Consider the following 16,683-nt stretch of genomic DNA (forward strand, 5'->3'; position numbering starts at 1 on the left):
TGGTTCGTGGACAGCCTGGTTTATGAGGAGCTCTTTCTCCCTCTCACTTTACTTCAGTCTCGCTCCGGCATTTCTACACCAAGTGACCGGACCCTGTGGAGTCTGTGTTTAAAAGAATATTACGGAAAATCAAAGAGAACCAGCCGACATGTTACTGAATGGAAATCAGGTTACAATAGGGTGGAGTGTCCTGTGAATGGATTGTAGGAGGGCGAATCTATAGATAGATATTAGGAGAAAGTACAACAATAAAAATGAAATACAACACTATTCATGATAATGTGAGCCTGTGACTCCTCTGGACTTTAGCATATTCACATCCTGCACTTAGTTGCTGACATTATTGCAACAGTCCTGCAGTTAATTCTTCTTTCATGAAGGTTATAATGTTCAGTTTATGTTTGGACCCATTTTAGAGTGCTGTTGATTCAACGTTAGGGTCATTTCGGAGGCTGCAGTTTGTGGTGCTGTTGAAATATGTAGCACCGTACTGTCTTCAATGTCACGTCCGACCCCTTTACATCAACGAGGGAGAAGTAAATAACGAAAACACAAAGCCGTTACCATGGTGTTACACTCCACGGCCCACGTTCCCTCAGTCTTGCAAAGGAAGGAGTGAGCCGAGGGGTATTCAGTGAAATCTACCCGACACACTGTGCTGTTATTTAAAAATGTACCAGAGTGTTATTCTATTAAATGTTATATTATTGGATTTTTATACTGACGTTAATGTGTAAGTAGCACTTTACTGGTGTAGTTGGTCGAAGCGGCGCTAATTTCAACTATTATCTATAAAACTGTTTATTCTTTTTTTTACTCATATTTTTTGTATCTAAACATCTTTATTTGTAAAGTAACTAAAACTGAAACTAGTGGAGTGTAGTGGAGTAAAAGTATAAAGGAGTATTAAATAGAAAAATAGAGTACATATGGCCTACTAAAAATGTATTCTTTACTTTATTGCTTCCTTCCACCGCTGCAGGACTCGGTAACAGAAGGCGTACAGAACATTTTATCAGTGAAAGCAAATAGTGTGTCTCCAGCTGGCTCTCATGTCCAACAAGTCAATCATTCATGTGATCTCTGTGATTTATGATCAGGGCATAACACAAACCAGAGGACGACGTCTGTACTTTCTAAAGAACGAACTGTTTTTTTTTCTCTCTTGTGTGTGCAGAAGTGGAAACCTAAAGGCACGGCTCTGCAGCACATGGTCAGTGGCCTCTGTCTGGACAGCCAGACCCCGACGGGCCCTCTGGTCATCACGCAGTGTCGCCCCCAGATGGCCAGCCAGACCTGGGAGCCACAAATAATCACCTGAGCCACGGCGGTCGGGGGGTGTGGGGGTGGGTGGGGGGAGAGGGACCCGGCCTTGCAGAGGGACTCATGGGGATCACATCTGCACACTGCGTGTCGCTTCGCTGGGGGGGGGGGCGATGAACGGAGTGTAGTGACTGTACATTTGTGACGTCAACTTCAAGCTCCTGCTCACCGGCGACACGAGCGTCGCTGAAAACATTCGGAAAGGCCTCGTCGAGCAAAACATCTTGAGGTCCGTTTGTGTACAGTGCTCCGTCCTTCAAGGATGCTGCAGTTCTTCTACGTAATCTTAAGCTTTTCACTGAAAACTGTTGCACATCTCACATTTCATTTCTGTATCTATCCTGGTTCAGCAGTTTGCTTATATTTGGAGTAGTGAGGGTTTGCCTCGTCCTTCTGATGACTGTGTGGACCAGGGCAGCTTCATGTATAGCCAAGTAAGTCTGAGAGCTTTTTGTTTTCTTATTATTTCAGAGCGCGCCATGCAAAGCACTGTCAGGAACATTATTTATTGTTTTGCATGGTCAGACCCAAAGAATGTTTTTCTTTTTCTGTCTCTCTACAAAGTTTTATGTAAATATTTGAAGCAGGTAATGGCTTGTGTGTTTTTTTTTGTGTCAAGTACTCTATATGTTGTTTGAAAAATAAAATGTGGTAACAAAAGAATTATTGCTCTAATTATTTGCAAGATAAGTTGGAAAAGACACTTGTTAGAATGTCCTGTAATTCTAATTCATTGCAAATATGATTGACAGATAAATATTTAAAAGTTCATCCACTCAGACATGTATCCAACAAATATTTGAAATATGTAATAAAGAACATTTTGAGTATTTTAGCCGTGTGATTTAAATGCTGGTCGTGTCGATAACCAGAGAGAAATATTTAAACATCTATTTTCTATGAAATGTGGCACAAACATTGGTGACCTCTAGAGGATGAATCTGAATGAATTTGGTTATTTACAGACTTTTTAATACAATTTCCACTCGTCCTAAACTTCAATTCATGGCAGGATAAGTAAAAACATGTCAGCCTCAGCAGTACTTTGAGATTCATATAAGACCACTTTAGCGTGTTATTCAACATAGGAAGGGTAGACTGGACTGAATTTGGGCTAAAACATGCTTTAATTTAACATAGAATAGCATCATGCTAACATTAACATGTGCAATATTACAGACATATTATACATCAAACACAAGCTGGCTGTCTCTCCACTTTTATTACATCATTTTTTAATCTTTTTTTGTCTTCTGGTGTATAATGAACATTACAGCCTCGTTGAGCCTGACTTTACTCGACTTCATTCTTTTATACCGCTGCACACACACACACACACACTGGTGTTTTTAAATAGTCTGATTAGAGACGTGAACCTCTGCTCAGGTTGCATTTGAGCCGCACTAGAAGTCATCAAAGGCCGTCTATAATCAAGTTGATCTACTTTGAGGCACATATTTGACCAGTTCCAGGGGTGGAAATTGATTAAATACTTTTACACAAGAACTGTACTGTTACTGTACTACACTTTGGAGGTACTTGAACTTTGAGTATTTCCATTTTCTGCTACTTTATACACATTTCAGAGGGAAATATTGTACTTTCTACTCCACGTTCTACATTTATTTGACCGCTTTAGTTACTAGTTACTTTGCAGATTCAGGTTATTAATACAAAATATAATCAACTCATAAATTCATTAATATGATTATAGGTTAAGCTACCCAGCAGTACATAAAGTAGTTACAATTAGATCCACCTTTACCAGCAGCACCATTTATGAACACATGAATGTCTCAATAATTATAATCCAGTTATATAATACATGTTGTTCTGAAATGAGTCATTCTGTATGATATTATTAGATAGTATTTTTGGAAGTTAAAGTACATTTTGTCGGTAGAACTTTTGTTCTTCTAATCAAGCAACATTTTAAATGTAACCGTATTTCTACACAGTAGTTTTACTGGTACTTGTACTGAAATGAAAGAGCTGAGTACTTCTTCTAAACCATGAAAACAGATTTTGAAATGAGGAACATACAGTATGACGTGGACACCTGAGTGGGTGCACCAGAGTTGTGTAGCTGAATGTACATATAGTGACCACAAGGGGGCAGAATAACCTCACAGATATATTAGAGGCTGTCCAGCAATATTGACCTTGTCGGGTTGATGAATGAAGGCTTGGTTTTAAAAAAGAAGTCATGAAGAAGATTAGATTTAAGATAATTAAGAATAAAAGGAGGGTGTCGGTAAAAGGACAATAGAGACAATATGTTTGTGGTGTGTGTGTTTGAGAGAGCGATATTCATAGCTGCAAAAATCGGCATGTCACTCATCAGATCAACAGGCTTGACAACTTTGTTAAGTTTGCTTTTCCTCGTTGGTTTTGTAACCTTCCAGGCCACAAAGCATGCCACGCTGCAGCTCAGCAGGCTGCGTAGCTATGCGAGGAATGCAAGTTAATGCTGATAAACTTCTGCCCTTTGAAAGGGGCCGAGGTTTCATCATCAGGGGAGGAAAGGGGGGGGCAAACATGGCAGAAACCTGAGAAAAGACAAAGGACAATGAATGTGAAGAGTCAGAGCAGTTTTCAAAGACAACATAGTGAGTGGTTGGTCTTTAAAAAAACGTTTCCAAGACTTGACAAATAACGATAAGTGGACTCAAACTCATGTAAAACAGGAAGTGGATACTGTGGTTTTATCCAAATGGCCCTTCAAACTCTGTGGTTTCAGAAGTTCCTCCAGCGACTGGACTCATGTTTGCATATCAGCCAGATAGAGAATATAATGAAGACAGACAGGTGCCGGACACTAAATGTTAACAAGTACGTTTAGTCACACGCTCCTTGTAAGTACAATTTGACATCACATACCTCACTACATTAATACACGTTTTGGTTTTTATATGCAAACACTTAATGTCAACATAAACATGACCTTCAACGCACTGTTAAGATCTAATAGATGGGAATACTTGCACCACTGCTGGAGACTCAGTCTACACTCATTGCATGTATTGATGATAAATGGTCAATTAAAGGTAGTGTGGTAAAAAGTACAATATCAGCTTCCAAAATGTAGCAAAGTACGAGTATAAAGAAAGGTGAAATACCCAAGTGAAGTAAAAATACGTTAACAATGCACCTAAGTACAGTACTTGAGTAAATGTAACCTACTTTCCACCACTGACTGCATGGCTTTATATCTGTATATGTTCCACTGTGCATGGAGCTAAGACAGAAATTATCCCATAATTTAATTTAAGGAATTCAGTGGAATTGCTCCCACTTTCCAGATAGGACAGCCTGATAAAAAGAACCGTGATAAGTCGTTTAAGGGAGCATCAAATATAGTTTTAGTTATTTTGGACTCTATCAGCAGGTCACACTACAATAATCCGAGTAATTTCATTTGAAGCACTTGTCTAATCTAGCAGCGGATCTCTTGCCGTGATAAATCTACAGATATGGTTAATATACAGATATTGGTTAAATCTTTGCACTACTGTTTAGTTAGTTAATTTAATATTATTCTTATTGTATGTATTGTGAATTTGATATTTCACTTTTTACTCTGCTATTTCATTTACCTGTACCATAATTGCTTTATTATATTTCATATCGATATTTATTTCATAAATTAAATAAATGCAGCGAAATTCCGGTTTGCTTACAGGTTGCTCTGTCGCCTACCGATCACTCCGCACGCGCCGGTCCAATGAGGTCGCGCGGAGGCGGTCCGTTGCTAAGGAGGACGTTCGGTTGAGTCCTCGAGCAGCAGCCATTCAGCGGCGGTGGCTGAAGCGATTGGACTGCGAGCGTCTCTCCCGACACTTTCTGTGGAATTTGAATCATTTCTGCTCTGCACGGTTCGTGGTACAAAGGTGACGGCATCTACGGGGCATCTTCTGGGTCGCAGCGGGGATCTCAGGTCGGTTTGTAGGTTTGATTGATGTGTGTGTTTTTAATGAGCCTGCCGGGTAATGCTTGTTAGCTCGCCAAGCTAAGCAGCACTAGCTTGTGTGGATGCGGCACACGCAGCTACGTTATAGCTCCACGACTCTTACAAGCTCACTGTAGAACCCAATTACATGTTTTTTTTAGCTTGTTTGCTAACGGACTAGAAACCAGGACGAGCTACATGTTAATCTGTTATAAAGCTGAATGTTTTCCATCCTTCAAAAGGTATTCTCCTAAAGAATGAGCTAAGAGGTTATTTAGCTAGCTCACGTTAACGTCAGAAGCTAATGATATTTACCTGGTTAACTTTAAGAGGTGGACGTTACTAGAGGAGGCTATCAGCTAGCACATCATTCAGTCATATCATTTTCACACTGTCACACTTGTGTTATGTCATTGTTACTAATATAGGATGAGCATTAAAGGCTTGAATATTCCTTTCCAATTAAGTTTAGTGACTGGTTAAGTTTGTAAAAATGTTGATTGCTCTGAAGATATAACTGTGACTCATAGACCTAACTCTCAGTGTGATAACGTGCTCTAGGTTCTGTTATATGGTGTCATAGCTTGGAGTTTACTTCTTAGACCGACGGTACAAACACACCCCGCTTATTGCACACTAACCACATTTGGGTGCTCTCATTAGCCACAGTTATTGAGGTCATTACTGTTGTGTTAACTGGGTGGTGATGAGGTTTATGACTTGAATAATACAAACTGACTCATCTATGTTGGCAGCATAAGGTATGTAAAACATTGACAGATGCCACTTGTTTTGTACTGTACATTGTGAAGAGGCAATCCAAGCTAGAAACAGACGGTTACATCTTTATAAAACTGATGGCACTTGTATGTTATATAGGGCTGCAAGTCATGATTATTTTCATTTTCGACTAATGTGACGATTATTTTATCCAATTGCTGTAGCTGGTACATATTACAAGATAGTGAGATATGCAGCACAATATGTGGTACTCGTAATGACTGTTGTATCCTACTAACACCTTAATATGTTCTATTTCTTACCATATATAAAACAATAAAGCATAACATCCACCCATGTTAGAATCTCAACCCAGCACATATTTGGCATTTTAGCTACTAATTGATGAAAATGACAAGTTACTCACTAGCTGTAATTTTGTTCGTAGGGTTTCGAACCATTTGAAAATGATAAATGTGTTCTGAAAGGGATTTTGATGTCTCTCCCATACAAAGAGATATTCCCCCCCCCCCCCCCCCAACTTCTGTAAGTAACTCGTGGCTTAACTCATCTCACAGAACGAGGGAGGCAAGATTGGCTATCTGCCATCAAACCCACTGTGCAAGTCCTGTCAGCTGTTTGAGAGAGGAGGAGAATGCAAGAGCGAGTCTCTCTCCTGAGCTTTGTGATTCACACTGTGGGAGAAACCAGTGTTTCTCTCGCTCCTCAAAGGAGAGGCCCTATTTCTTGGCAGTGAGCTGCACATGTGAATGCTGAGTGTAGTGATGCAACACGGGTGGACGAACTTGCCGTGCGATGACGACGCAATCAAAGGGCTTCACTTTTGTACCCTGATAGCGGCGAGATAGTCGAGCTTCTTGCTGCTTGTGGTGAAAGCAGAGTGAGCGTCGATGTCCGCTGAGCTTTCGGTCCAGCGGTAGCTGAATAGACATGAGAGGACACTGCAGGGCGGTGTGCTTCTGTGTGTCTTTTCTTCTTTTACAACATCAAGCGGTCTGGATCAGGACAGTCTGTCTGTGTCCATCTCTTGACTGCTCACATGTCCCTTGTATTTGTCATGTTAATCCTTGCTTTTGGCCAATGGTAGAAGAAGTATTCAGATCCTTTATTTACGAACAAGTACAAATACCACACTGTGAAAATACTCCACTACAGGTAAAAGTCCTGCATTCAAAACCCAAGTAAAAGTATGTAATTACGTTCAGTGAAATCTACCTAAAGTATGTACCCAATATCCCGTAAAGTAGTCACTGTCTTTATTTTACTTTTGTATGTTTTTCAATTAATATTACTGCTGCATTAATGTGTATGCTGCATTTTAATGCTGTATATATTTATGGTTGTGCTAAATTGGACTCCTTTTATATACTGTTGAGTGTTTTAATCTTCAGTAATGCAGCATATTCTCTATGATCATCAGACGTCTGTTGCCTGCGAGAACCTCATATCTCTTAAAAAGTCAACTTTTCACGAGCTCAGAAAAACAGCCCTGTTTTCAGCTTTGTGTTGATGCATTTTCCAGCTGATCCAAGAGGGGTCAATCTGAAAAGTAACCAAAGCTTTTAGAAAAACATATTGAAGTAGATGTAGTAGAGTAGAAGTACAACATACCATAAACTAGAACAAGTACCTCAGTATTCTTGAATACAGTACTTGAGTAAATGTTCTTAGTCACCTTCCACCACTGCCTTTGGCTGCAGTTTTGATGCGGGCCAATGAATGTGCCGGCTCGTGTTGTCATCCACAACGTGTGCTTTTGTTTTTCTTTTTTTTTGTCAAGTCATCACAGCTCACCAGAAGTGTGGGCACACCAAGCATATTTGTAGTGATTTAATAACAGACTCATATGTTCGGATAGGAAGGTGAGAATAAGGACACGCAAACTCGGGTTCACCGAAAGGCCTGACAATCGGGATCTGGTCCAAGTTGATGGTGTTATTGTTCATTAGGAGTGAGAATGTAATCCAAATGTCAGAGATTAGGACAAAGAATGCAGACAAGTTGCAGGAACTAGAGTGGGATTTGTTTTGACACTCTCCTCTGTCGAACACTCTAACCTTTTGGGCCGATAAGTTAACAAAACACTGCTCGGTGAAAGAGCTGCTTGCAGTCTGGAGGTTTGTGTGGTGCACAAAGAGACTCAAGCTGAACCGTGAACAAAAATGCACCAAAAGAACCTTTTCTGCTCTGGATAAGCACAGAGATCACCTGTAAAATGATCCCTGAAGAGCACGACTGTTCTCTCGAGCATCGTTAACATCCTGTTCCGTGCAGGAATCGGTACCTTTTGCATCATTAGAAAGAAAAGCGTACTGTCTGTACTCGCTAGAGCTCCATGTTCTGAGCTGATTGGGACCGGATCCAACAGACACTCGGAGAAGATTCAACCAGAGGGGAGGTTTTAGAATCAGGATCTCAAATGTGCAGCTGACCCCATTTCAACATAAGTAGCCTAAAATAGGTTCTGTGGAACCGCAGAGTTGGATTGAACTTGTGTGTTTGGTGTGTTTGTTGGTAAGCAGTGTTATCCTCCACCGCAGAGGGAAAGTCTTGACCTTTTCACATAATGGATCGTCTGTTTCAAAAGCTGATTGTACACAAGATGAAGACTAAGGAACGTCTTTGGCTGTGTTTTAAGTTTGGGCATTTAGGAAACAAGACATCTTTATATTCATTTATGCAATGCAACATGGACTGTATGAGGTGACCGTCCATTAGAACAAACCAAAATGCAACTCACTATGTTAGCAAACACCAGCAGTCACAACCACAGATGCCCTGTAACGTTTTTCCTCCACTCACATTACTTTTAGCATTTTACATTCTTTGTCTGAGGCATTTTTATTGCTCAATCTCAGACATTAGAAACCTGTAAGATATCTTTATGGGGTATATTGGCTAGAAACTGCATTCCTACCGACAAACAACCTGTTAATGTTTTTGAAATCATGCTGTCCGTGAAACTACAGTGCACTAAATCTCACTGGTTTTATATAAACCATGCAGTATGTGTATATGTAGGCTTTCTTAGTGGCAGCATTTGGCTTTGTCAGCAAAAACAACAGTGGGTGGTGCATGATGTTCCTGGAGCGTCCCCATTCGGGACAATATCTTTAGTTCCTAATTGGGTCCAAGGGGCCTTGAGCGCCTCATTCTGCCTCTGCTGTTTACACTGTGGATTAAGGGTTGTGGGGGGGGGGGGGGGGGGGGGGGGGTTGGGGTTGGGGTTGGGGTTGCGTCACTGTAGACGAGGAGTTGCCTTTCGGGTTTGCGTCGGTATCGCTCCTCCCTGGGTACGGTATGGGGCTCAGGGACTCCCTTTGTCTCTCTGGGCCCCTATAGAGTGATACCTGAGCCTCCTGTGCAGGAACAGCTCCTGCTTTATTCATCCCTCTGATCTCTGCTGTAATTACCAGTGACCCAGGACAAACCGACTGGTGGTGTGTATCTCACTGGGTGGGAATCTACCAGCTACCGTTGCCAACAAGAGTGTTGAATGTTTGTGTTGAGTGTTTTGGCTGAGGACTTTGACACCTATATTTATAAACCAAAACAATGAGATTGACCCCAAAACATACTTTGAATGAGGTATAAAACTAGTAATCAGCTTTCTACACCTGCCAGTGGTTTCACTTTTGGATTTGAGTTTTGCTTCTTCCCACCCCTCCTTGTTCCTCTTGTTCCTCTTGGTCTGGCTTCTCAAGTCCATCAATACCATTTATACCACCAATATTTTGATATATTTGTGATCTTGTCTAGAGCTTTGTTGTATTATACTACCAGCTGTTAGTTACCTGTTGTATTACCTAAACATACTCGCATGTGCAAGACTTAACTTGCAGCTGCAGTTGTAATATGACTACAAACTCTGTCTGATGTGGGAGACACAGAGTCAGATGTCAGTGAACATCTCGGTGTGTTGTTGGTGTAATAACTCCCTGTCTCAGAACTAAGTGACCTATGTGTGTGTGTTTATGACTCCCACTGACACCAGTCTCTCAACCACAGTGCACAAATCCCATTCACTTGGCTGAGTAGACGGTCTGCATGTTGCTTCTTCCTGGCCTTTCCTTAAGCCCCGCCCACTGTCGTCACCCTGGACGTGTATCAACGTTGCGATACAATACGACGCGACCAAAAATGTTCAGAGTTTGTACTCCGTGTCAAAATGATAAGGCGAAAAAAACAAAATGTGAACCTGATTGTTAAAGATTCTGATGCGCAGACACTAACAAAAGCACACACAGCGCAGTCGAAGAACATGTATGAAAACATGCAGACTCCGCGTTTCAAGCTCCTCCTCAGGCCGCATGAGTCAAAATACAGTATAGTAGTACAACTACAAAGTAAAGTGGCTTCATTGTTTTGTCTTTCACCCGTGTGCAACGTTACTTCAGTGAAATGTGTAATTAACGGTTAACATTTCCATATTTATTTGTGCCGTGGCGTCAAACTGTTAAAGGTGAAACTGTATTATGAAGCTCTGGGAGTTAGAATCACAAGTTTGTCTTTGTGATGAATCTCAATACTTTTGGTGTGCAGACAGAGCTGTGTCTGTAGATCAAGTCAAAGAACACGGCAATTACTGAAAGTTGTTGGTCAGGTTTACTCTTTAATGAGACGACTGTAATGTATTACGTTAAGTTCTCACGGAGTTAATAGTGTTAAGACAGCGTTTTACTCTGGTGCATTTCAGATGTTTGGCTTAAGTATTAGGTTTTGTAGGAAAATCTGTTTCATTTAATAATGCATCAAAGGAAATACAGCTTTGGTATTAAGAGAAAGTCTGGAAACAAATTGAATTGATATCCATCTTTAATCAAAATGGCCTCATAAACCGGCTCTTCTGCTGACTCGTGGTTTACAGGGGAGCTGTACGCTGGCCCACATGGGTCTACTTGGACCGGCCCTGCCGGTTGTGTAACTGCAGTGTGTCGGATCCAAAGTCCACTGGCTACTGTGTTTCTGTTAGATAACACCGTACGACGTGAGGATTCAGCGATGAGGCATCTTGTCGTTGCAGCAGCGACTTCAGAAGAATTCTTTTGTCGAGGTCTGTGAACGGCTTTCCGATCACTGTGTTGTTGACGGTGGAGGAGAGAGGAGCAGCACAGAAAAAGCCCACATCGCAGCCTAATCGATGATGAGAACGATGTCAATTATTAATGAGCTGAATATCATGTTCTGCCTCAAGTAGAAAGCTTTTGTTTGTTAATCAGTGCTGCCAGCTCGGCTCTTTGTCACACACCAGACTGTCGGCGAGGGGAAAAGTGAGAAGAAAAACTGAGTTGCTGGAGAGGTCACGCAGTTAGATTTACTTTACTTAGTCGGTCCACATTCCTCCCAGATAGTGTGCAGTCATTTTTTGGACAGGTAGTTAATCCCCCTTTGTTCCTGGGTAGGACGGGGTTATCAGTGGAGAGGAGTGAGTGTTTCCTGTGTGTTGCATCACTGTGCAGCAAGCAAGCGCTGCAGCTTTTTGTTTACCACAGAATTGCAGGGACAGGTGTGTGTGAGCAGCCTGCGTGTGGACATTTGTTCTACGTATGTTTAAAAAAAAATGTGAGACATGTTGCAGTGGCAGGTTTGCACACACTCCCCACCATTGCACCAATCCTCCACCAGCGAGCGGTCTGCGGAGATGGGATGTCTGTCCACTGTGCTGAGTCGACAGGAGGGGAACAATCGCCTCGCTGTGCTGCTCGTCCGTTTGGCCGCCTTCATGCGGCATTTTCAGCGAAAGGGGCACCGTCGGCTTTTGGCTCCGTGAGCCTTGTTGACCAGGCCTTCGCCGGCTGGTCACTGACCCGTTGTGCAGCTCGTCAGGCCTCTGAGGGCTGCCGATTATCCCACAGTAATTGGCGCCTGGGCTCTGGCTGATCAAAGGTGCCCAGCTGACTGTAGAGCTCTGGTAATTTTCCATTCTCTGGTGCTCTGCAGTGCTTGCCTGTTCGTCTGTCCTCCTGCCTGCTTTATTATACCTGCTTTTCTCATAAGACATGGCAAGGCAGGGCTGTCCTTCCCCGCCTCTTTAAATTAAGCACCTCAAAATCAATATATAAGGTCACAAGTTACAGTCATGTGACTTGGCAGAGCTTCACCTCCACTTCGGTCGTGTGACTTGTCCGATTGTTCTGTTCATCGGAACTCTATTCTTACTTATTAGTTTCTGTGCTGGTCAGTGACATCATCTGGTTTCGTTCTTGGTGGGAATATACACCTGCGTACTCATAACTCTGATGCTAGCTCAGGTTTGATTAAACGATACTGCCTCACATGCTCGCTCATTAAAGCTTAAATGATGTTATTACTGGCCTGAGATCCATCTTTGGCTGCAGAGAACAAGCTGGATTGTCTGTGTGTGTGTGTGTGTGTGTGAATGGATATCACGTTCATATTACAGCCTTCTACTTTTGAACTCTTTTACTAAAGAGTTGTTCAACATTTTGGGGGAAAAGGAAGGCGTGTCTACCATGACTGCTGAATCATTCCTGGCACTCGAATAAAAGTGCACCGTGGAATAAATGGCTTTCCATTTAGAGAGCACTGCTTCCATAAACAAGAGTCTCTCTGAGCCGAGAATCGTGGTGTTCTTGAAGCGATATAATCTCATTCTTACTCACATGAGTTCATAGTCCAGTGTCACACCTTCAAAGCTAGGTTTTACACACCACAGAACTATTTCTAGTAGGGAATAGCTTTCCCTGTATCTGTACTCCCAGAGGCAGTGCTGTGTTCACTAATCTAATCCAACCACACCGCTAACACAATTTCAGCCATTAAGACTTCCCATAGGTTTAAAGTAGCCGTGGAAGCCCCGGTCCACCCTCTGCGTAAGCCACACTATAAACCTGCTGGGTAAATAGCCAGGTAGCACCAGCAGTTTGGCCTAATCTGTTGTGTAACTTGGTATTCTACAGTCGTCCTCGGCTTGACAAACCAGGATACAAAGAGCCCAGCTCAGGTACGTGGTAGGAATTCCTGAAGTGACAGCTGCCGGTGAATGCTACCGCTCCATTAACATTCATGCTCACAAGACCAGTTTGGTCGGATGGTTCCTGACGTCAACACTACCCGCTTTGCATCTTGTGGACTCCGGTTACTGCTTGAGTCGGTTTCCTGTTTCCCCTTTGAAGGTAAATGTAGAGTCGCTAAAAACGCAGCGGCCACAGGAATCTGTTGTCGTTTTTGTTTAGTCACAATTCAGCGTGTTTTAAGGTCAGGTCACCTGACCCGGAGGGAAGTGAACAGAAAAGTGTGTGTCTGTGTGTGTGTGTGTGTGTGTGTACGTACGTAGTGTGTGTGTGTGTGTGTGTGTGTGTGTGTGTGTGTGTGTGTGTGTGTGTGTGTGTGTGCTTTGGCCTGGTCTGACGGGCAGTGTAGCGATTGCATGTCTGTTCACTCAGCAGGAAGTTCCTTTTCCACTCCATCCTCTCATCACTCCTGCTGCTGGAAAAACACTGCTACTGACACACACACACACACACACACACACACACACACACACACACACACTGACCAATGGCACTGTGTTGCCATTTACCGACAGTGTTGTTGGGATGAAAAGCTGTATTATTGACAACACATTGAGTCAGCAGCTGGAACCATGGAGTGGGTTGTCTGTGTGATATTGATTCTTCCATGTAATCTGCTTTCTGTCTATCTGCCAGTCTTTTTTCACTCATCTCCGTCTCTTATTCACTCTCAGTATTTCAGTCACTCTCTTTCAAATCCTTTCCACGCTGTCACCACTTTGTACGGCTCGGCTTTTCTGCCTTTAACTCTTTCTGTCACTTGTGTGTCTGTGTGTGTGTGTCTGTGTGTGTGTGTGTGTGTGTGTGTGTGCGCTGCCCTCTCCGTCTTACTCGTCTGTGTTTCGGCGTATCAAAGTGACACACATGCTCTTAAGTGGTGTATGCGATGCATCGTTAAGTGTCAAGCGAGCAGTGCCGCGTTTAAAGCCACCGCCGAATACATTCCCCCCACAGCGATGTGTAGACGTTGATTGGGAGAGCAGTGAGGAGTGACAGGCCTTCCTCACTCAGTGAACACGCATACTGACACCATTCCTCACTGCGGGGCTTTCCTCGCCTCTTATACACTCGCATAGGCCGCATAATTGATTTTTCTAGCCCCATAAATACAACTTAAAGACACTTTTATGGTACGTGGACTCTATTTGCTTGACGTTTTCTGCTCCTTTGACCACGGCTGAAAGTATCCTGATTATTTAGCTTCAAATTATGATGATTAATCTTAATTATCAAAGCAGGGAACATATTCTTGGCCTTCCTTCTGCATCTTGCATCCACATCGCTCTGCTTTCATAGTAGCACACAGGCACAGGCTGGTTTGCATCATATGTAGTTGCACTGTGGCTTTACTGTAAAACGTGTCTGTGTGCTCTGTAATGTCTGTTTACCAAGAAGGGGGATAGTAATTATGAAACTGGCATAATAATAATAATGGCCATCTTTTAGTTATCCCTTGCAGTTGCCAGGTTAACGGCCAAATAAAAGCGTATTATAAAGAGTCTACAAAAACCATCACCAACAGCCCGATTTTAAGTTTCTCTTTTAAGCAATCGCACCACTTATAGGATAGAAAAATAATCCCTGTGCAGTTTAATTCCTCCTGGATCGCCTCTGAAGCTCATTTGGGGAGCAAACTAATTGGCTCTGATCGCTGCATCACTTTTCATTCTTTGCCTTTTTTTTTCTTTGATGCCTAAATGTGAACGATGAATCGCAAAACGGTCGCCTTGTTTAACGGAGGAACGTTGATATTAAGTGAGCGGTTGCCTGCGGCTGTCAGACCAGTTACATTGCTGCGAGTCAGTGCCCTATAATCATAAACGTCTGTAAAGCAGACATCTCCTCTGGGTCGCCTTAACCGAAGGGAAGGAAGAAGGATGAGAGGAGCACTTTAAGGAGGAGGATAAGCAGTATGACTTCTCACCGTTAAAGAAACTATTAAGCAGCATGTTTACACTCACTGGAAGGTGTCAGAATTGGCTTATTAAAGACCAACATGTGGTCGAGTAAAACGTATATGAAAAGGGATTTGAACCTCACTGTTTTGTTAATTTAATTAAACTTGTACTTAAATAAAGTAAGGTGGCTAAAGGCGTCTCTCGGCTCTTTTGAGAGACTTTGATCACTTCCTGGAGGTTTAAGCCGTACGTTGGATCGGTGGTTAAATAGAAAGCGCAGCGTGCTGCGTATGTCAGCAGTAATGAACGTGTTTCAAAAGCTCCGCCGTACACTTGTCCCTTTCCCCCGATGTGGTTAAACCAGACATGACAGTGCTGCTGGTGTACAGGAAGAGCTGAGCGACGGCTGAGGCGTGCACGACGTCCGCCACAGACTGCCTGAAACGCATCGCCTAACTATTGATAACATCATCTTTTCACATTTCATTTTTCTCCTGTGAGTCAGCCGCTCTGGAGGAAGTCTGTCGTCATGCTAACTGGTCGACACCAGAGACAACCAGACCTGTTTAACTTGACGGAAGCTGTGTGAGTTTGTGGGGAAATCTTCCGCTTGCGTACCGTAACAGGGTTTTAGAGTTAGACATCTACTTTGGTTGGTTGTAAAGTGAATGTTGACACATGGGACTTTAACCAAAGATTGTGTCTGTCTTACTCAGGTTTCCTGAACTCACAGTAGAAACACTGATCCAGGAAGCTCAGCTATCGGTTTATATGAATATTGAATATCTCTGTTAATATATGAGCACAGGCACAGCCCCGGAATATAAACTTAGATCGTCTCTCTTCCTCTGAGACTCTATATAAATGTGCTAGCGCTGGCTGTTGTGAGCTAGCCATAAGTAGGATTAATAGATCATGTATTAACAGCACTTTACTGAGGCCTGGTGAATATGTAACATCGTCATCTGTGTGTTTCTTCAGGTCGGTGCAGTGCTTTGGTAGAATACCCGGTGTGTAGTATTTGGCCTGGTTTCTCCACCTTGCTGCAACTCTAACTAATGGCACCGTACTTCTCTCAAGAACAGCAAAAACCTAATAATGGAGCCATTTTGGCTCTGGGGCCATGAGGCGCTGTGGTCGTCCGTCTCACTTGTGCATGTGTGTGTGTATGCACGAGCTTTGTGTTTTTTGAGAGTGTGCATTGTGTTTACTTTGTGTGTGTGTATGGTAGGTTTGGGTTTATGAAAGTGTGTGTATCCACTTCTGTGTGTGTGTGTGATGCAGTGATGTCAAGGGGAAAAAGTAAACATGGTTTCTATGAGTAGCTTTTTCGCTCCGAGGTTTACTCAAAGTTTCCTAGCAGAGGTCACTTCTGGAGTCGGGGACAAAGTGATCGCCTGTGAGGAGGTTGAGCTTCTGTCCCACAGTCTGCACAACGAATAAAGAAGACGGACATTCTTCTCAGTTTAAGAGAAAGGACCACATGGCTGTTTTGTACAAACTCACAGCCACTTGATAAAGACGTCTTCCCATGGCAGCCATGCTAGTTGGTATCTATTGTGTTCTGAGCAGCAGTCTCCCATAAAGAGTGACCGGGATTGATGGAGTTTAGGCACTCAGACCACTACATCAAACCCCCCCTAGCAGGCTTTCAGTCAGCATGACTATAGTGTTTACAGCTCTCTTCTTTTAATTGAAACTGCACTCCATTTGACAGACCAGCACCTCTGGCAAGACA

The 16,683-nt window shown here is 42.8% G+C and overlaps 2 protein-coding genes across 2 annotated transcripts in view; both read left to right on the forward strand.

Moving 5' to 3' along the window:
- Positions 1-1,326, forward strand: part of galnt16 (UDP-N-acetyl-alpha-D-galactosamine:polypeptide N-acetylgalactosaminyltransferase 16) — a 31,056-nt gene extending 29,730 nt beyond the window's left edge. Inside the window, exon 15 of the mRNA XM_079175098.1 lies at positions 1,178-1,326. Coding sequence (XP_079031224.1) covers positions 1,178-1,321 — 144 coding nt within the window. The 3' untranslated portion in view covers positions 1,322-1,326. The remainder of the gene's footprint in view (positions 1-1,177) is intronic.
- Positions 1,327-5,122: 3,796 nt separating this feature from the next.
- Positions 5,123-16,683, forward strand: part of numb (NUMB endocytic adaptor protein) — a 35,355-nt gene continuing 23,794 nt past the window's right edge. The window contains 1 exon segment of the mRNA XM_079174237.1: positions 5,123-5,260. The gene's annotated coding sequence lies outside the window, so the exon portion shown is untranslated.

The sequence above is a fragment of the Pholis gunnellus genome (genome assembly GCF_910591455.1).
Source record: "Pholis gunnellus genome assembly, chromosome: 15".
NCBI lineage: Eukaryota > Metazoa > Chordata > Actinopteri > Perciformes > Pholidae > Pholis > Pholis gunnellus.